This window comes from Mycteria americana, chromosome 23 (genome assembly GCF_035582795.1).
Source record: "Mycteria americana isolate JAX WOST 10 ecotype Jacksonville Zoo and Gardens chromosome 23, USCA_MyAme_1.0, whole genome shotgun sequence".
NCBI classification, from domain to species: domain Eukaryota; kingdom Metazoa; phylum Chordata; class Aves; order Ciconiiformes; family Ciconiidae; genus Mycteria; species Mycteria americana.
Genome location: NC_134387.1, coordinates 2,501,624 through 2,522,769, shown reverse-complemented (window position 1 = coordinate 2,522,769; position 21,146 = coordinate 2,501,624). Strand labels below are relative to the sequence as shown.

The following is a 21,146-nucleotide window of genomic DNA, read 5'->3' as shown; positions in this document are numbered from 1 at the left end:
AAGTAGATATTAATTTGTTAATCGTGTGACTGAGCTAAATGAGTGAAATGAGAAAAAAAGATACAGTAGGCATGTTTACGGTAACGGTACTTCTTTCCCCCATATTCTTCACTGCTTAACTGTTAGGTGAGGTATGTTCACCTACAAACAGAAGCTAGACCCGTAAATTAGGGTGTTCACTAAAGTACCAACAGAAGTTAGCCTGCACCTTTCTCTATTTTTTATCAAGATATTCTTTTCCTTAGGACCACCAATATCTTGCTCTAAAATTATCTTCCTGCATGAAATAGGCAGATTCTTTAAAAAACCCACACAGTAGCAACTTTCATTTATGCAAATGCTCAATCACTACAAGGCAAACAAATTAAGCTCCTTTTGAAAGCTACTGAAAGCATCCTGGTCAGCATTTAGCTCAAACTATGTATTTATTCCCAGGCACTCATATACACACTTTATGTGATTATTTTGGAGTGCATGATATGGTACCTAATACCTCACCGGAGTATCCGTTTCATCACCAACATTATAGCATAAGCTGCCTATACTTTTGCTCCAACTAATTAGATTTAATTGATTCTCCTCTCATCAAATAAAACTCACTCACAGACTAGCTCAAAGACTTTGCAGTATTTACATCCAGTTGAAGCCTCAAATTTAAATTCTAAGTGTAATCACACGCTGATTTCAAGGGAGGTAAATGCCGTTTCAAATGTTGCACTGCTATAACGGAATCACCAGGACTATGTCGCCTTTACTCATGAGCACTAAAGATTTCCTCTCCCAAATAAACAGCAGAGTATCTACGTGCCAAAAATCTATTTTGATATAAATCAAAGCTGAAAAACTATTAGTTTTTTAGGAATGCATATGCAGACAGGAAAACAAGACAAAACACTGGAGCACAGCCATCCAGCTGTGCCATTCTGGATAAGGCATATTCACTCATCCATCATGGCCTGAACAGACCTAACTGTAGTTAACTCTGTTCCCTGTAACAGCTGCCAGTTTAACATTCATTTTTCGCTGTTCCAAAGCAAAATGTACACTCATTTCGGTGGACTGTTAATAAAAAAAGTGCTGTTAATTCATATCAACTTCTATGAAGTAACAACAGAAAGGGAGCAGAACAGAATAAACCTTTCTTTAAGGAGTCTTCTAACCAAAATTTCTTCTAGGAAATTTCCATCAGCAGCTGAATGGAAGACTTATACAGACAGCAGATGGTGCTATTAGTATTGATATTCCAACCTAAAACCCAACAGAATCATCCTTTGTGCAGAAAAAAAAATGGCTGAAGATAAATTCATCATCTATATTGGATTAAGTCAGAGGGATGAGTTATTTTAAGTGGAGAGCATACATTTTCTATCTTGTACACATAAAGGAGATTTACAGCTTCCAAGCGAAATACGCAACAAGATGTGCGTATTTACAACATAAATTACTCTTACCAATTTTGCTGATATTTCTTAACAAGGTTAAATTAACAATATCAAGCAAATCTATCTGCAGTCCAAGGTCTCCCTGTTCAGCAAGGCATTCAAGCACACATCCAATTCCACATGTGAACAAAGGACTCTCTCAAGTGCTTTTATATTTTCCTGAGTAACACCCCAAAAAATACGTAATCCTCTAAGCATGCTCAGTGCCTTAAAAACTTATGATGGAAACAAGTATTTAGGGTACATTTAATTTTGAAGTTACCTTGACTGCAGCTCCTGTTCTAGCTCTGTCAGCCTAACGTCCTAGTACAGATGTAGATAAGACCCAAGGACCTCAAGCTGCATTTAATTGTGTGTTCAAGTGAGACATTAAAAATAGTCAGTTCTCCAGCGATGCTTTCAGAGCCAAGACATCCAAAAGCGTATCTGTTTCTATACAGTTTACAGTGTTTATGCCTCAACTCAAAACACCCTTGAGCCCTGGAATGCCTTTTTGGTTTTCAAAGGGATAGCTTATCTAGCACCACCTGCTTTATGTAGGTTTTCTAACTGCCCTTTACTCTGAATAAAAATAAGATTTTGGGGGTCCTTATCTACAGTGCATTTCCATTAGACAATAGCTGGTACAGACAAGTTATGTAAATTCAGAATGCTGTGTAAAGTTTGTCTGCCTGCACGAAGTACTAAGTAGTATGGTTTCTTGGAAGAGAATCATGCTGTGAAACCTGCAAATAGCATAAGCCATCGACCGGAGTAGATAAAATACTCAGGTCACTGAGCAAGCAAGGTAAAGCACATACCTTTGTGATGCCCAAGACACCAATGTTGGGGCTGGAAGAAGTGGATCCATTCCCTGTCCCAAATACTCCATCCAGAACACAGGAGAGACCCTCAATAAAAATCCCTCTGTAAATCACAATCAGAAAACCACAACCTTGTATTAGCATAGACTCACTTCAGATGGTGCTTTATGACTGCATTCTACGTGGGGGCCTGTTAAGGCATCTGTCCCACATGAATTATTATAATTCCTGTTTCAAGCTCCAACACACCTGGAAAACCAACTTCAGTTCTGTTTTCTGTATCTTAGATACCCACACTCTGAAACTGAGGAAATTACAAAATAATTCAAGTCAAACTTAGAGCTGCTCTTTCTTTCTAAAATTGCATTTCAGGTGAATTTGACAAGCTACCCCGATTCCAGAACCGATTTAGAGTTCTGTCCCTATGGAAACTGTACTATTAACTTCCACGGACTCCAGCAGGAATAGAACTAGGTTTCCAATGCTACATTTGCAACACAATAATTTAACATGACAGTTGCATCTTATATTTCAGATCCTTGGCCCTTGTGTGTGAACAAATTGGAACATTTAATCTCAGAACACACTCCTGTCCTATCCCAAAGGGGAAAAAAGAAGGAAAAAAGAAGGAAAAAAGAAGGAAAAAAGAAGGAAAAAAGAAGGAAAAAAGAAGGAAAAAAGAAGGAAAAAAGAAGGAAAAAAGAAGGAAAAAAGAAGGAAAAAAGAAGGAAAAAAGAAGGAAAAAAGAAGGAAAAAAGAAGGAAAAAAGAAGGAAAAAAGAAGGAAAAAAGAAGGAAAAAAGAAGGAAAAAAGAAGGAAAAAAGAAGGAAAAAAGAAGGAAAAAAGAAGGAAAAAAGAAGGAAAAAAGAAGGAAAAAAGAAGGAAAAAAGAAGGAAAAAAGAAGGAAAAAAGAAGGAAAAAAGAAGGAAAAAAGAAGGAAAAAAGAAGGAAAAAAGAAGGAAAAAAGAAGGAAAAAAGAAGGAAAAAAGAAGGAAAAAAGAAGGAAAAAAGAAGGAAAAAAGAAGGAAAAAAGAAGGAAAAAAGAAGGAAAAAAGAAGGAAAAAAGAAGGAAAAAAGAAGGAAAAAAGAAGGAAAAAAGAAGGAAAAAAGAAGGAAAAAAGAAGGAAAAAAGAAGGAAAAAAGAAGGAAAAAAGAAGGAAAAAAGAAGGAAAAAAGAAGGAAAAAAGAAGGAAAAAAGAAGGAAAAAAGAAGGAAAAAAGAAGGAAAAAAGAAGGAAAAAAGAAGGAAAAAAGAAGGAAAAAAGAAGGAAAAAAGAAGGAAAAAAGAAGGAAAAAAGAAGGAAAAAAGAAGGAAAAAAGAAGGAAAAAAGAAGGAAAAAAGAAGGAAAAAAGAAGGAAAAAAGAAGGAAAAAAGAAGGAAAAAAGAAGGAAAAAAGAAGGAAAAAGAAAAAAAGAAAAAAGGGGGGGAAGGAAAAAAAAAAGAGTAGCTTAAGACACTGAAAAGTATTTCTTTTTTTGACATACCTGTTTATTGCATGAATAGGTGGAGGAGGAGCGCAAGACAACCTGGCACAGGCATAGTAATCTCCTATTGATTCAATAATGCTAGCAACAACCGCACTAAGCATTCCTATTACTCCAGCGGCTGAAATTGTTGGCAGTCCCCACTGAACTGTGAAGAAAAGAAAACTGAAATCTCTTGTGCCACAGAAAACAATTTAGATATCAAAACATACAGCAATTTATTCATCTTTAATGGAATCAACAGACTCCCTTCACAGTAACACAGTCTGGCAAGTTCAAGTAGATGAAAGGAGCAAAGGAAAAACCGTCTAACCAACTGCTTTGATCATGCTTGGAAAAAACCCAAAAAACCCTAAACCCCACCAAAAAAATTCCTCCTGTTCAGAAGGAAGGAATTTGAACTACTGCTTGTGAAAAAACAATACTGATCAGTGAGGCAAATGCCACTTAATTATTATTGCTCTGAAAACTCAGTCTTTGGTTACAAGTTTAGTCTACCGAAGAGAATGGCCAACAACCAGCTACGATCATTGCATAAACACCCTCCAATTCCAAATTTTTGTAGAAGAGAAAATAAGATTAATTTAAGCCTGTAGAAAAGCTTGGCAGGTTTTCCACAGCAATTGCCTTGATGTTTTTATCTCTTTGAAATAGATGAGCCTCTTGCAACAAAAGGAACTTTAAGTCACACAAACGTGAATGAACAAGGCTTCACAAATAAGAAAGGTCTAATCAGGGTGGAGAAGTTTTCTTCTTTCCCAAAAGCTATTCTATTACACGTCTTGCAAGTACTGCTTTAGAAGTGGTTTCTTTTAAGAACTAATCAGAACCAAAGCATATGGAAAACCACAATGACGCTGCCTCATTACAATGTAGTGGTATTCCTAACAATTTCTACTCTTCTATTCTATTCTAGTAGAAGATTATTCTATTATTACCCCATTCATTTCTGAGTAGCACAAGGGTCAACCAGTTGTGCAACTCTATCTCATGCTGTAAGAAACAACCTTCAACAGCTTTAAACTTAGAGGTGGTCAGCAAAAGAATACAAACATCCAAGGTGTTGTGGAAAGTGTTTTGTGTTCTCTTATAAATACTTTTCTGTCCTTTGGTAAGCATTGACTGGCATTCTCTGGCTTGCCCATCAGCCTGATTCCAATGCCGCTTCTGCAAGTCAGGACATTTTTGTGTAGTTAACAGTTGTGCTAATTCAAGAATGGGTGTGTTTGGGGCAGGGAAGCGGATTAAGCTGGAAAAAACTCCACTACTGATTCTTTAGACAACGAGAATCAATGACTTCAGTAGTTCTACAGGAGTTGTAATAACCCATCCTTATTATTGTGTAACATTAACAGCAGCTGACCACAGTATCGACAAGTACAGATAAATCAACCATTCCCTGAAAATCCATGTTTATATATACAGTCACACTATGTAACTAGAAGTCAAGAGTTACCTACATAAACCCTGCAAGTGCCTTCTACAAATTCAAGTTTCAGAGACTCGGTCTTTCTTGGGTAAGACATTAAGGTATCAAATTAAAGAGGAAAACAAGAAAAAAAACCATCATCCCCACCTACAACGTTTTTAGGTCAGTGCATGCTGAAGTGCATCAGAATAGAGTACTGAGAAAAAAACAGCAATGCTTCTGAAAACAACAGAAATTATATTCACAGGCGTATTATTAGAAAAACAGCCCTTAAAACCAGACATACTTACAAGGATAAGGAACCTTGAACCACGGAGCTACCAATAGCACGCCTCGTCGGGCATCTGTGCGAGCGTAGAAGCCATACTTCGAACTGTCAGGGGGAAAGACATCTGTCACAGTGAAGATGAAGCAAAGCAACCATGACACCAAAATAGCTAAAATAATCTGTGAAAGAGGAGAAAAAAAAGCTGTTTAAAATAAACTATCATTGGCAATATTCATCAACAGCAAACAGTTCCTGCACAGAATATCTATTACACACACATCTGGGTGTGATCTTAAGTGATATTTTAAGTCCGAACAAGCAGTAAATCCTGTAATAGATCTGTTAGGTGTTTCCCCCCCGGCCCCTAAAGAAGGTGCTGTTACAAAAGCTTTAGAATTAGAGCAAGCCTCTCCTCTCCCCTAACAAATGGGAAAGTCTCCAAATGGGCACTTAAACAAACTAGTGAATTAGTCTCAACTTTACCAGAGAAATAAAAAGAAGTCTTTCACATGGGGAAATGGAGTATTGCTTTCATAATACTAGAAGATAATGATCTCGCCATCCCTTTTTGGAGGGCTCAGTTTAGGCTTTCACTGCATGCATAAACATACCTTCTTCTCTACCCCCTTCCCTCCCCTCTATGATCTTCATCACTCCAATGACTCTTCATCAGAGATGGATACCAGAATGGGATCTGGCAAGACTACAATATGAGACTATTTCTTGTGGCAAATGAGCCATTTAGTTAAGTTTCCCATAAGCCCATTTAAGCTTTTAACTCACCTTTGTGATCTATTGTATTATTAAGAAAAATCAAAACCAAGACCCCCCCCCCCCCCCCCCCGCCCAACACAAATTAGGGTTTTTTTGCCAACTGAAGAACAAGTTCAACTACTTACAGGGAACATCTTGAAAAGTTGCAGCCTGTATGCTGTCCATCCTTTCTTAGATTTGTAAATGGGTAAGGGAAATTTGACATTTCTGGCATACTGAGAAAACAACAATACTAGGAAAATAGTCCTGAGAAATAAGGAGGAGGAGGGTGGGACAAGAGAGACATGTCATTAGCACCAATATGTTAAAAAGCCTTCTCAGCACAAACCTGTTCAGGCTCTTCAGACACAGAATATAAATGTGCATTTTAAATTTAGCACAAGACAAGGCATCATAAAAGAATATATTTTAAATAAATTATTATTCCACGAAAGCCAAAACAACATGATTTGTATTCTAACGTGCTGCAACAACAGCCAGCAGCAAACAGGTAAATGAAACCAGGAAAATGAATCAGACTAGAGAAAGATCTTCAGAGCTAAGCAGCCATTAGCAAAGAGCTATGCTGCGCTGCTTGCTTCTTTTCGACTCAAACTCTATCTGTGTGTCCAGGTCTGCTCTGCATATGAAGCACAACGGTTGCTGCTAGCAAATGGGAAGAAACAGGAAAACTGGAGGCCAGTATACAGCAATTGTTACATTTCAAAATTTGCATAAACCTCTGAAGCACTTGAAAAATTTCTCTCCGGGGAAATCCCTTCTTCAATTCTTAAGAATCCCAATTTTTTTTTTTGTATACGCATCTTTCACTAAACAGCTGTAAATAAGCAGAATAGAGCCCAAAAAAGCAACATTCCATTCAATTGCAGTTCACCAGTAACCCAGTTTATTACAGTTGTTAGATGCCTCAAGTATTATGCATCTTCCCCCCTCGTCAAAACTTCTAAGCTCCTCTATACGATACAAATTAATTCAACTCTACGGCTAAAATAAGTATCCACTGCAATGAAAAATAAAAAGCCAGGGCAGGTTGCTCAATTCTGAAATAGCCAAAACCAGTTTTGCTATAAAAAGGCTACACAAAGAGTCAAACTGTCTGAAACAGCACAGCTTTTCTGAAATTTGAGATTATGTTTTTATCAGCTGACTTAAAAAAAAAAAAAGAGGCGGACTTTAAGCTTCCCTCCCTTTTCTGTCCAAGATCAGTTTCAGTCTGTAAGAAACAAAACAGAGCTTTATTCTCCCTCAACCTCCAGGAACAAAGAGCTCTGCACAAGAAGGGTGTCATTTATAGCCTTTACCCCCGACTAGAGTCGAATGATAAAAGCACCCTTTCCTTGCATTCAGGAAACGTTTTGGCATCTCTCCCAAAGCCCATTATGGAAAGATGGGCTCCACTCCCTAACAGCAGCTATCCTGCCATGCTAGCCCTAAGGACAGGTGGCTTTGTATTTTGATTTATTTAGCACAGAGTTGTAAATAATGTAGTAATGTTACATTATTGTAAATAATATTATATTGGCTACATGGCAGGGGGACTTACTGCCATTCTGTGAAATATTACCAAATCTTTAAGTGCCCAAAGAAACAGTTTTGTTCACCAGATATACAGGCAAAGACCAATTGAGGCATGATTCCCCTTTTTACAGATCACGACATGATGTGTTTTATGGATTAAATTATTTCAGCCTGGCACCCGCAGACCAAGTGTTTGGGAAACTGAAAATCTTGTCAAATAGCATCTGCAGCTAATAGAGGATAACGGCTCTTACACATTCTGCTGCGCTAGATAGCAATACAGTATTTTTACCTCATCAGAACAGTCAAGGCAATTTCAAGTGCCACATCTTGTACAGCTCAAGTTACTTTTGAGTGGCTCTGGATGGCTATGGAGTTATTTTCAACAACCTAGCGCACATTTTTGCGTGGCAGAAGCCAGAAATACTTATTGACTGGGTAATATTTAAATCCTGTTCCTAAATTGATTTATTTTTTTCCATCTGCAAAATGTCAACTTTAATTACACGTTTCCATGTCCAATTCACCAAAGGTCTGCTTGATTGATTTAACATTAGTCCCAACTTCCACAGAATTTGTTTTACAGGAAAATAAAACGTTCCTTTGGGTCAGCTGCTTAACATAATAGAATTACAAAAATATTCATGATGCTAACATCCAAGATAAAAGAGAATTAAACAGCCCTCTTAATCATAAGCTGCACTTACAGAATACATGTTCAAAGTACTGTGCAAACAGATTAGTCAGATCAGAATCTGATCTCATCAAGTCATTCCTTCTGCTTCCAGAGCCGGCAGAAAGTTGGTCGCTATACACTGCATATAGCAACTGCTTCGGCCAATTTCCTTCTCCCTAAAATGTGGCTTCCATCCTTATTTGGCTGGTTATCCACAGCATCTCACAGAAAGCTTTTGTCCTCTCTTCATCTCATTTTTCTCAGTTATTCCCTTTCATACAACTTATCTCAATTCTTTAATTTCCCTGGCACCTATACCTACAGAAGCACACACATCATGCCCTGAAATTCACTCTAAAAGCCTTTTTATCTACTAAACAGAAAGCTGTCTACTTATGCCTCATCAACTGATGGCATTCATGGAAATACACACGTTCTCTGTTATCATACAAATTTCTCTTGGCTATAGATAAGCAAACCAGTAATAATGACAAATGGACCACTACTACTAATGGTATTTGCTTGCTTTTGCAGGATAAGAAACATGCACAATAGCATCGTAAAAACAGAAATGTAAATTGTTCACTAATCTCTCTGGTGTTTTGCTAAATCATCTTTCCTATAGCACTGAATTAGACCCAGCCAATGGCTGCCAGACCAACTACTGTTTTATAAAATTCTCTGTTCTCCACACCTTGCTTTCAGCCGTTGTCCTTTCCCTCCTCCTCTTCTTGAGTTGCTGCTGTCCTTATTCCCCCATTGCCAGCTGACCCTATCCAGACCCACTCACATTCCTGCACATGGTATTTCTCCATGCTGGGAGCACTGCAGCGCTACCTTTGCCAGCCGAGCAGACTCTGGCTTTTCCTTGGCACTCCAAAATTCCTGCGTGACGACTTACCAACTGGGACCCCCTGACCTAAGCCAAGAACACCCAGGAGTACTTACAACATAGCGATACCCCAGTGTTTGCCTGCTCTTTCTCCAGCAGCCTGGAAACCCGAGAGGCCGATGAGAGCAACAGTTGGCGTGATGGTCAGAGGTCCAATGTACCGCAACAGGGCGCCGGGAAGGCCAAGCAAACCGATCACCACTTCTATCAAGGAGGACATGATAATAGCACCTTGGATCTGAACACACAAGAACGGGAAAGAGACAGTTCAGTCAAATCTTAAAACCAAACCCAAAACGTTTCTTTTTCTGCTCTGGATTACAAACTGCAGTTAAAAGAATTCAGTGACACAGAAGAACTCAGCAAATTTTTCGTCATAAAACAGCTCATTATGTTTAAGTGACTTATTGCTTAAGCATAACACTTATGGTTTTCTCCACAAAACTATTACACAACAGACCAGTGGGCCAGTCTGGTAGTTGTGTGGATAGCACATCACACTGTCAGACAGGAGACCTGGGTTCCAGGCTAACCTTTAAGCTCTCAGATCGAACCGGCAAGGGTTGGTGGCGCCACGGAGGTGATGCTCCTAGCTCCTAGGGGCAGAGTGTATGCTGCATTGTTCACAAGTGCTCCTTAGAAGCTGGTATAGAGCAGCGTTGTGGTCTCAGGAGACTGTCAGCCCTCTTGGCTGCAGGGCTCTTGGCAGGATGTAGCTATGGTTTGAACATGGGGAAGAGAGAGGGGTTGTTTTTAATTAAGAAAAAGTTTGCAGCCCAAAGCAACGGGATGGGAGATAAATTCCATGACACACGCCTTAATTTGGACTACGCTATCTACCACTCTAGTGTGATGCCTGGGCACAACCCTCATCCTGGGCTCTGCAGAGCATGATGAAGTTCAGACTGCAGTGCTGCGAGTGGAGAAGGAGTTTGATATATTTCAGCAAGTCTCTTGGGAGAATCAACGTCTGATCAGAATAGTCTCCAACTTAAGACACCTAGCGATGAACAGATTTGCTAACTGCATATTTACCTTCCATGGGACAGCCTACTGAACAGAGTGACAGCAGGCAAGTGGTCTGGTAGCAGCTGAACTGCTAGCAGCGAGCACAAATCGCAAAGTGTTACAAGAAGAGTATTCGTCCTGCTTGTGCATTTTACTGCGCATCTTTTGGAATGTGGTAACTAACTCCTTGTATTTGCTGTCCAGCAATGAACAAGTTGAAAAGATGAAGACTTCCATGAAATGAGTACAGGGATATATTCAAATGAAATCGCAGTGAAAGAAGAAATTACCAACTTAAAGGAGAGAACACACAGATGGTTAGGCGAGAAACTGAACTGGAATCGGACAGATCAACAGCTAAAGGCTACTCCTACATTACCTCTCGTATTCTGGGATACCAGATGTGCTCAGTGTGAAGCAGTTCTGCCGTTCCATTTGTAACTGTTATATCTTACAAAAAGAAGACAAGAAAAAACACAGGGATTTATTCCTCGGCCACTTGGCCATCACTTAATACAAAACAAATCTCTCCTTAAGCTGTGTCTGACAAATGAGCCTTGATTTCCGCAGAATAGTTCCGCAATGCTACAAATCAAGTAATAACATGCTTACATTCCCCAAGAGCTAACCACTAATCTTACCCACCGTACCAAAGTGGAACAAAATCATAACTTTCAGAAAGAAAGGTCAATTAGGGATTCTTTTCCCACTCCAGTGAACAGATGAATGGAGAATTACTCAACTGCACACTAGGAATCAAGTACCCAACGTTTGTTGTTCACCAATTTAGGTCACTCACTGAATGATGAATTGACCCATGGTTACAAGCCCATCTGACACCTTTTGAAGGTTAAAAGGTTCAAGAGCAAGGTGCAGCAAAGGCTCTTTCTGAAAAGCTGAAGCAGTGGAAAAATTGCTTTGCCATCAAAGGTTATCAGACAGTATTTTCTTTCAACGAGGTGTGTATTAGGATACTGGCACAGAAGTATCCAACACAGCTAGCACTACTAAAGCACACCACAGCTTGCCTTTACATCTTGGGCACTGAAACCCACGTGCTATTTCCCAGTAGTTAAATCTGACTCCGCCAGTGAGAAAATGTGAATGCTCAAAGCTAAGTTTTCTATAGAAAAAACATCAGGAAAACGAATTAGATGGTCGTAAGTGAATCAAAAGAGATGTATAAACATGTAAATAATATAAATGATTAGAAAATCAAAAGGCCCCCCGGGAAGAACTTTAGTTAGAAGCAAGCAGCCTGCTTCTCTATACTGCTGTCGTGCACTGCCCATGGCCTTATTACAGAACCACCACACCCCATTAAAAAGAAAACTGCCAGAGCTGTTTCCACTTCAGTTTTCTAACCTAAGTTACAGAAAAAGCCCCTTACTCAACCAGTTTTACTGCACATTTTCACTCTAAATAAATTCAAAACCTTTCAGAATGATGAAGCTAGCAAGGAAAAAGTTAAAATGAACATCCAAATATTGTCAAAGCTTGCTCAGCAAAACCTGTCAGGTACGAGTTAAACAGGTAAAAATACTGGTCTTGAGGTGATGCTGAACATTGCTCAAACTTACTACTACTCAACTTAAAGGGACTCAATTGGACTTACTATTTCTAAATACTGGAAAGGAACATTTAAGGAATCCTTCTGCCTTTCTCTACATTGTTAACAAAAGAATTGTTTTATCCTACTGCTAGATTTGTCAACATTTTTTATATTAAAAGAAAAAAACCCCAGAAACAGAATTCCACAAGGGCATTTTTAGGAATCTTTTTCCAAGGCACAAAGTTTTACCAGTGGTAAAGGAGAGAATTTTTCATATTCCTTGCTCATTACTTCCAGTTTCCATATCAAAAGGTTTGGCAGTCGCACTGTATGTGATCTGGGTCATTTGTCACTTAAACCTGAACAAGCATAAATGACAGTTACCTGTATTATTACATTTCCACTTCTCCAGGGAGAGTATTGCTCTAGCAGGTGCTAAGAATGCAAAAGCACTCGCTTGAAACAAGGGTAACCTGGTGGAAAGGGAAAGAAGAGATGCTGACATTTCTCAGTGTTATGGTACTGTGTCAGGATACCAATTGCAGCTCGGTGGTTACCCATCCTCAAAACCATCCTTTATTGGGGGTTATTAAAAATGTGAAATATGAAAATTTCTTATTAAAAAGAACAGACATAGAAATACTAAGACTTCACAAACCAAAGACCTAACAGAAGACACTACATGCATGAAGTTATTAATACAACGCCTATAACAAGTAATTACCGGATACCAGCATGCAGGTACCAGACGTTGATTTAAGGTTTTGACTCAGCAGCACAACAAGGATACAGATGCACGTTCTGATGCAAGTACCAGTCAGACTGCTGAACATGCAGCTTTCACCGTCCCGCCACACTAAAAAAGCTCTTTGATTGAGCAGTATGCAGTCTGCATACTCAATACCTTCCCTTTGCATGACTTGAAGTACAGTCATTTATACATTCATCTTTAAGTGTATGTGTAAATAACTATTAGGTTGATAAGAGCTGATTAGATGTTCCAGGTGGCTACCAACAATAAATACAAATGCTGCAAGAATTTCAAGATGACATTCTTAGCATTGGTGTTCACACTTCCCAAAAGGTTTAAGATCTAAAGAGCATCTACCAGCACCAACTACGTATTTATTGAATCAACCCCAGCTTGCATAACATCACAAATATTCAGATGTTACTTAACTACAGAGAAGGTGCACTTTGAACTATTCTATAAATACCGTCATTAATGGACTGTCATAAGACTCTCTTTAATAGCAGATCTCAAACTGTAACATGAGGAACACTTAATTGCTCATGCGGCTCTTGTTACTGCACCCTGTTTATGGCTGTTTTACAGTTGCAATGAAGTGCCTTGATGCCAGCGCAAGCACCAGTAAAGGAAAAGAACTAACTGTAGCAAATTCAGATAAAGGTCAGAAAAGGCACAAAGAAGGGAGAAAAAAACCCCCAAAAACCAAAAACCAACCATGGGGGAAAAAATTCTATACATGTTTAACAAAAAAGATCAAATCAGAAGCATGTTACTAACAGGGGTTGTAAAGTTCACAGGCAGGAAGTTAGAACAGTTGAACTACCATCGGAAAGGAGTCTGGGCCATGAGCAATCTAAAAAGCTGACCCACCTACTGCAAACGTTGAAAACTGCATTAGAAAGTCAAATTTCATAAAATACATGAGCCATCTGAGCACACCTGACTGGCATGCAATTCCCTTCTAAGTTTCTTCAAGCAAAAATCAAAGCTTTATCTTTGGTGAAGAAACGGTTGGTAGCTACAAGTGAATGATTCACCTTATTTTTCAAGGTTCATTAAGCAAACTGGGCAAGCTGGTGCCCATGGCAAAATATGCAATACCTTTAACAAGCTGTTACTCCTCTATCCCACCTACACAAGTACTCTGTCCCCCCCTAATGATTTTGTAAATATACATTGCAAAAACATTCTCCAGTGATGAAGTCAGTTGTACTGAGACTTAGGTCCAGATTGTGAGTTTTCTATCCCATAAAAGACCCTGCATACATCTTGAATAAGAATTGAATTGAATAAGATCTTAGCATGTCTTGCTTAGCTATCCGCTCAACCTTTATATGAGACAGTTAACCTCGAATATTTACCAAAAGGGCCAGTAGGCTCAAAATAGGTTTTTTTTTCCCTAAGCAGAAAAAAAAAAAAAAGTCTTTTTTTTTTTTTCTTCTTCTTTTTTTAAAATCTTATTACTCAATCAGCCAACCAAGAGCAGTCTCTTTCTAAAGAGACAGCTGCAGTTTGGAACATGACTTATGAAATACTCTTCCCATTGCAAAGCCAGGCATTCATTACTAACTGGCTAAAGTACCAGCAGCTTACGATTGGGCTATCATTTTCATTTCATGTCTAAATTGCAAAGTTGCTCAATTTTGGCACCAGCTCTGTCTGAAGACAGAGCTTTCTATGCAGTTAAAGTCATCTGGAAATGTCTTCGTTATCTTAACGTGTCACACAGACGTAAGAACTCTTAGACAATGTAGCGATGGGCACTGCAACAAACCTAAAATGTTTAGGTATATTAAAGCTGTATTTGATTGTCTCAGTTTGAGTAATCAAAAAGTGATTACTCTGAATCCTTGCCAAATCTTTTGGATTATTATATAACCTAATAAATAGCTTGAATTCCTAAAATTAGTACAGGTACCAAATTGACTACAACTCTTCCTCATAATTGAGCTAAATCCATCTTTTAAGGACCTTTAAACCATGGAATTTGACCTTTTGAAACTGTAGTGGCTTTATTTGCCAAAATGCTTTGCAGTTGACAGACTTGCCAATAAATACTTCAAAATCTCATTTAGGGAATGTTGCTGCTATATCCCATTCCGACCCTTACATAAAACCAGAATCACATGTTAAATAGTTATAAAACATTCAACTGCGGAAATTTTCTCCTTAAATACAAGTGCACTTATTTTAAGAACCAAACACAATTGTCTCTTCAGTATATAAACATGTGCAAGTGGAAGCCACTGACAAGTATAAAACACCACCAGAGAGGGCAGCGGTGGGATTACACAGAAGGAACAGAGCGTTTCAAACTGATGGGACCACACCGGTTTCTGCAAGAGCCCCAGATCACTCTATAGTAAGCAATAAAGAGAAAAAGCCCAAGATTAGTTAGGGGAAAAAACCAAAATATGGCAAACTTTACTTCTGTGAAGACATAAAAGTCTCAGGAAGCATAAAACTTAAGCTTCTTCTGATAAATTTGAGGCAGAAGAAGAAAGCTGGTAGAAGCACAGGAAAACCAAGCTCCCCTTTGAGTTCATCTCCATGCGCACCTCTGCACTTCTTAGAAAATTGGAAGATTTTAAACTTCAATAAATCCAAGGTGGAGACACTCAAAGTTGAACAATAAAAGACCTTATCTTCCAGTTCCCGCCTAGGTCAACAATCCTTTGATTCCCTATATGAAACACAAATAGAAGACGGGGAAGAAAAATACACTACTCCCATCAAAAGAGAGGTTCAAAACACCAAAGGGCACAACTCTGCTCCTCTGCCTCCTTTCAGACGAGGTACTCGAAAATTTATCATTACAGCTAAGGCCAGCTACCCTATAAGCACAAAGAGCCAATCAGGCAGAAAATGTGATTATTAACTGCAGGTAGTCTTGACTAAAAGAAAATACATTGAGGAAAGAAAATTTTCTCTTTCAACAATTTTCATTATGCTCTTTTGTCATCAGAATGAACTTTTCATACAAAACAGTGGAGCGATTTTCTAAGTTTAGTAAGACATAATAAAAAAATAAAGGGAAGGGTTTTTTCCAACGGAAAAAAGACAAGAAAGCTAACTAAAGCTAACTAAAATATCAGCCGAAGATTATATTGGAAAACCTGAAATATTTGGGAAATTTTTAGATGAAAAGCTGATCTACACCTGCAAGTGACCTACCGTAGGCTTGTCTTCTGCACCCTATTGAGATAACTTTTCCACCCAAAGATTCTGTTTCTTAGATAAATCTTTAAAAATGTGGGGGGTGTTTGTCCATTTTCTATTGGAATGCAAGATTTCAGCTCGCATTGTTCTTAAATGGAACTAAATGACCCATGAATCATTCAAGTAACCATATGAGGGCATACTCTTAAAATATGCACTTTTCTTCTGGTTTTACTTATCACTCTTGGTTTATTCAAGAAGATGCAGAAATGACTCGGCAGGTTTTAGCTACTCCTGGTTGCCACAGGCAGAGTCAACAAAAGTTTAAGTAAACATGTCAAACATCTCTCTGCAGCGTTTACTGTAGAACACACAATTTTAAAAAAAGATTTCTCTTCACATTAATAAAACTTAGAAAATCCTGTTGTTACCAACACCAGATTTTTACAAGTATTTCCTAACAGCTGAATTGGTCTCTTGCATCCTCCTAAGGAGAGCAGACCAAAGGAGAGGTACAGGCATCCCTGTACACATATATGTTTCTTCCCAACTCAAGGAAGGATCATTATCTGCAACTCAGAGCAACTAACACATAAAAACAAATGATCTGTTTGTATTGAAAGGTATCAGAGACACTCAGTTCACAGAATAAAAAATTATCCTCATCATTTTCCCCTACCTTTTTAAATTGACTAGGACTTTACGGGAACAAGTGCACAATTTGCTGTACGACTAATCATAACAACCAAAACATTGGCCAGAATATAGTTTCATTCAAGAAACTAACAAAAATATAAAAATTAGTTCCTCTTTACCATGGCGTATGAACTTTTCCTTTCCCCCAGAAACACTTCTACCTTCTCTGTCTTCATGGATTTCGCTCCTCCTTCTTCCCTCTCCCTGCCCCTGCTGTATTTTCTTACCCTTGGAACACCTTCTCCGATTTCAGATCCACCTTTTTTTGGGAGCAGCTCTCCAAAAGCTTTCGCTAACTGCCCTGTATTTGACCTGCTATCTTGTGTTTCATATTTATCCTTTGAAAATAGACTAACTACCTCTTGGATCTTGGACTGCATCCTGGAAATCCCAACGGATGTCTAGTCTTATCACCATCTCAACAACTAGAAACGAGTCCCAAATCTCACCTGCACCCAAAAGTTGTTTGTAACAGTGTAGTGATGCCCACGCAGAAGAAAATGGTCCCAATCAACTGGCTGGTAGCCCACTGGTCAAATCCAACACACATGGCATCAGCTAGCAAAAAGGGCACTGCTATAGTTCCACTGAAACACGTTAAGTAATGCTGTGAAGAGAAAAAAGATTTGTTAATACTGCAGCCAATACTAATAAGTAAATGAATTTATGACCATCTTTTCTTTTGCATTGGATATTTTTGCTTTTGAATTATCCACCAAAGCTCTCACTTCCTGGTCTTAAGCATTTCTTCAAGTATTTTCCTTCCATGTCGAGCTACCACTAGCCTGTTGCTAATGATCGCTATTTCCGTAGGATAAACTAGGTTATTTACATAGCTACATGGCTACTGCTCTTGATGAGGAGGTATCTAGGTAACTGTGCCGAAAACAGCTTCTAACACAGAACAGCAGATAAATAACTCCATTCACTTTCAACCATGTGAAAAACCATTAGCTTACAAATGAACTTAGAGCACACACAAACTGGGCTGCAAATAAACTCACAAATACCAGAAACTATGTACTCATTCTTTTCCAATCCAAATACATTAAGCAAACAAACAAACAAAACCATATTCAACAAGTAAAAATACAATCCCTACAGAACTGCCTGTCCTTGAGGAAAGGCAGAAATAAAAAGGATGCTTTGGAATGTATTTGTTTGGAGATCTCAACATACTTTACAGATATTAACAAATTCTCAGCATTCCTGTGGGAGTTTATTACCATTTGAGAAAGAAAGGAGATGAAACGAGCTGTTCCGCTTCACACAAGCGTGTGGCTGAGCTGGTAGCAGGGTCCAGCTCACCACTGAAGTCCTACTCATAGCAGGAAGCACACCCTCTCACTCCAAGGAGTGCAGAATTTGCCTGCCACGCTTATTAGCAAGGCTACAGGTCCAGGATGATGCTATCAAGCTTGCAGAATTGAAATTACTAGAGTAGCCACTTTAATATTCAAGATTTCAGGACTCAACCATTATCTCTCTCTATCTTCAATTCCAGAGGTGCCAAATGTCACTTTCTGAAGCTTACCACTTAGCCTTTCCTCACTTATTTACTAGCAGCAGCTTAGAAGACTAATATTAAAGTGAATCTCACAAATGCATAAGCCAGCAAACAATAATATAGGTCATTATCAACACAGTAATCTTTGTGATCAACTTCAGAAGAAACTATCTTAACACTTTCTTCAAACATGTGAGCGTGTGGGAAGAATAAAATTATCACATACACAAATGCAATCAACTACACAGAAAATGCTGAACAAGCTTTAAAAGAAAATATTATGGCTGTTTTGAAACATACCTGTAACCCCAAAAATATGCAGAGATACCAAGGAGGAACGTCTTCAATAGTGTAAATCATGTCAGTTCTCTGTGCATCTAAACTGCCACTGCTGTCCAGCGTCTCTGCCAAAGAGCTCTATTTTGATAGGGAGGGTAGAAAGGTGGGGAGGGTTAAAAAGTGGGGGAGGACAAAAAGGACAAACAGTAGGTTACTGTTACATATGAATAAACTGAATGTGAACTATCAGGCAATTCCCAGATACTCCAAGGCTGGTATAATACTCCCAAGCAATGTTGATATGTTGCATTTTTAAAGCCTTTTATCTCTGACGACGAGCTCATCTCCAGCTGTAGCTACTGAACTTGTACCAAACACATTCACTTCTATAAGCCATTCCCTGCTTATTATACTAACACAACAATTGTTCCTTTATGATATAACTGACCTGGCAGCCAAAAGTTGCCCAAAAAATGGGATTATCATGACAGAACCATTTATTTAAAAAAGAAAAAGAAAACAGCAAAAAAGGAAGAATGGGAACTAAGTAGAAGAGTTAACAATAGCTATTTTCAAAGCAGAATGGGTATCCTTGCATAAGAGACCAAAAATCACAGGCAAGAAAGTTCCTCATTACGGTAATTGCTTCCCCGCTTAATTCTTACTCAATTTCAGTCTTGGTTAACCTTTTTTAGCCACAAGATTTATTATTTTTGCTTCCACCCCACATTCAAGCAGTCAAGAAAAATGCTAATCATTGTAACTCAATACATCCACAGCCAATTTGTATTAGTCAAGCGGACTTCCTCCAAACCTACAGGAATTTAAGCAAGACCACATTCTGGCCTACCATGGGCCCTAATTTGCAGAGAGCTAACAGACAAGTGACCACACATATACACGCATCAGAATCCCTGCAGATTTTCCAGTAAAACAACCTTCAGCTCAATCATTTCTTCTTCACAACCAAGTGGAACCGTTTCGTTCAAATTGGTTTTGAAATTCCTGAGAACAAGAACACAATGCTCCAAAGCCCAAATAACAACAACAAAAGCAGGAGGAAGTATCGGATTTTATAATTTCAGCTCAACTAACCAAAACATACCTTATATAACTACTGTTCTGACCTAATCCACACTAGAACATAACAAACTCAAGTGAAGTAGCCTTACACAAAGACCAGGAACTTTGCCAGACTCGTGACTTTGCCGCAAATGGTCTTTACTTCTTCAAAAATCACAACACATCCACAGATTATGCTTAGATAATCTCCATTTGGTTTATCATCTACAAGGTCAGGGAAGCCAAACTGACCCATGGCACTTCCTTCTTACCTCTGATTTCTGTTGGGAAAACAAATGCCACTGGGTTAATTCAAATTCAGGTAGTGTAAATGACCACCCTGCTATGGAAAGGTCGAGGGTATTACAGTGGAAAAGCAAAATATAGAAACACTAATTTCAGAAAACTCTTTTTAACAACGTTAAGCACCGAGCAATCTGCTCACCAGGGTTAGTTTAAATAAGGTACAGGTCCTAAACAGAGGACTAAGGGAAATTGTTCACTGTGCAACTCATCTTGCCAATTTGCAGCACCAATGTCATTTTTTCATCGACCGAAAAATGAAAGACTGCTCTCCTGACCTCATTCTCTAAAAAGCGAAAAATAAAAAAAACCTCAGGAACTTGAGTTTTAGAGCTTCACCTCATACTGGAGGGAGAGAACTGAGCAGCAGTAAACCTGTACATGTCTTATCTTTAACGGGAACTTTGGAAAAACTGTGTACATCCTCACGTCAATGCAATTATGTGTAGATCCAAGGCAGGACACAAAGTGGCTGACCCACAAAGACAGGCAGAAGAAGGAAGACTCAACAGCCCACACAGTTATGGACGAACAGCAGGACATTTATCATCACTAGAGGCTTCTTCGAAGGACTTGCTCAGGAAAACAAAGATTCACCCAGAGAAGCTCCTCTGATACTTTCTGTTGTCATAAAGCAGTTTTGTTAACCCTCCCCCAGAGACTGTACACACACACATATATATATTTAAAAAAAAAAAAAGGTGTGTGTATGATTGCCTCACCTCCCCTCAATTTCACTGCAACATACACTCCACCTGAGAACTTTGCTCACCGGTGATACTGCCTGTTTATTCAACATTTTGACTAAGAGGTCATCATACACTTACAGAGAGGCAGAGGTCACGAAAGAAGAGTACGAATGGTTACAACATCTGCCCGTGAGGTAGGAACAGAGAGGTATCAGCAGAAATTAACTGTTTGCTTCATGAATCACGTCAACATTAGCTTGCTGAAACCACCCAAATAGCAGCACAGATTTAGGACAACAAACTGTGGATAGTTCCCCACCTGACTGCAGTGTGAGAAGATAAAACACCTACCACTGTGCACTGAGCAACCTGCATTACTCCTTCCAAGGACGGACAGAAATGAGATTTTCAAAGTTCATGATGCTCCCACGCAGGATACCAGGTTCTCTAAAAATCCAGTAAGTGATTTGCGCAGATTGGTGGCTCTGTTTTGGCCCCTGCCTTTTGAAAACCCATCTAATTGGCCTCTTTTCTAGCTTTTCTAACTTTGCCAGACCAACATCCAGTAGCTACCTAAATGTTCCACTTAGTGCCGAACACTGATTTTTCTTCATAGGACTGATGAGGTTGCATCAAGTACATTCCTAAACTTTTCCACGCACCCATCTATTATATTACACTATATATATTCCCCATCTTCTTTGGGCAGCAAAAATCAGAAACCATGACCTGTTTCTACCAAGAAGACCATGGCACATGTAGCAAGTTTATTAGTCCTTTCAGAGCTTTTAATTTGTGATTACATTTATGCCTACATTTGTCTGCAAAGAATAAAAAGATGAGCAGGCACCAGG

General features: G+C 38.8%; 1 protein-coding gene across 4 annotated transcripts in view; it reads right to left on the bottom strand.

The window, feature by feature from the left end:
* The window catches only part of SLC23A2 (solute carrier family 23 member 2), a 63,856-nt gene that overhangs the window by 8,451 nt on the left and 34,259 nt on the right, over window positions 1-21,146 (bottom strand). For all 4 annotated transcript variants that reach the window (XM_075523396.1, XM_075523398.1, XM_075523395.1 and 1 more), the window contains 9 exons: window positions 18,260-18,376; window positions 16,902-17,059; window positions 12,231-12,319; window positions 10,674-10,744; window positions 9,343-9,524; window positions 6,326-6,446; window positions 5,449-5,605; window positions 3,730-3,877; window positions 2,243-2,348 (listed from right to left, as the gene is read on the bottom strand). In XM_075523396.1, coding sequence (XP_075379511.1) covers window positions 2,243-2,348; window positions 3,730-3,877; window positions 5,449-5,605; window positions 6,326-6,446; window positions 9,343-9,524; window positions 10,674-10,744; window positions 12,231-12,319; window positions 16,902-17,059; window positions 18,260-18,376 — 1,149 coding nt within the window. The remainder of the gene's footprint in view (window positions 1-2,242; window positions 2,349-3,729; window positions 3,878-5,448; window positions 5,606-6,325; window positions 6,447-9,342; window positions 9,525-10,673; window positions 10,745-12,230; window positions 12,320-16,901; window positions 17,060-18,259; window positions 18,377-21,146) is intronic.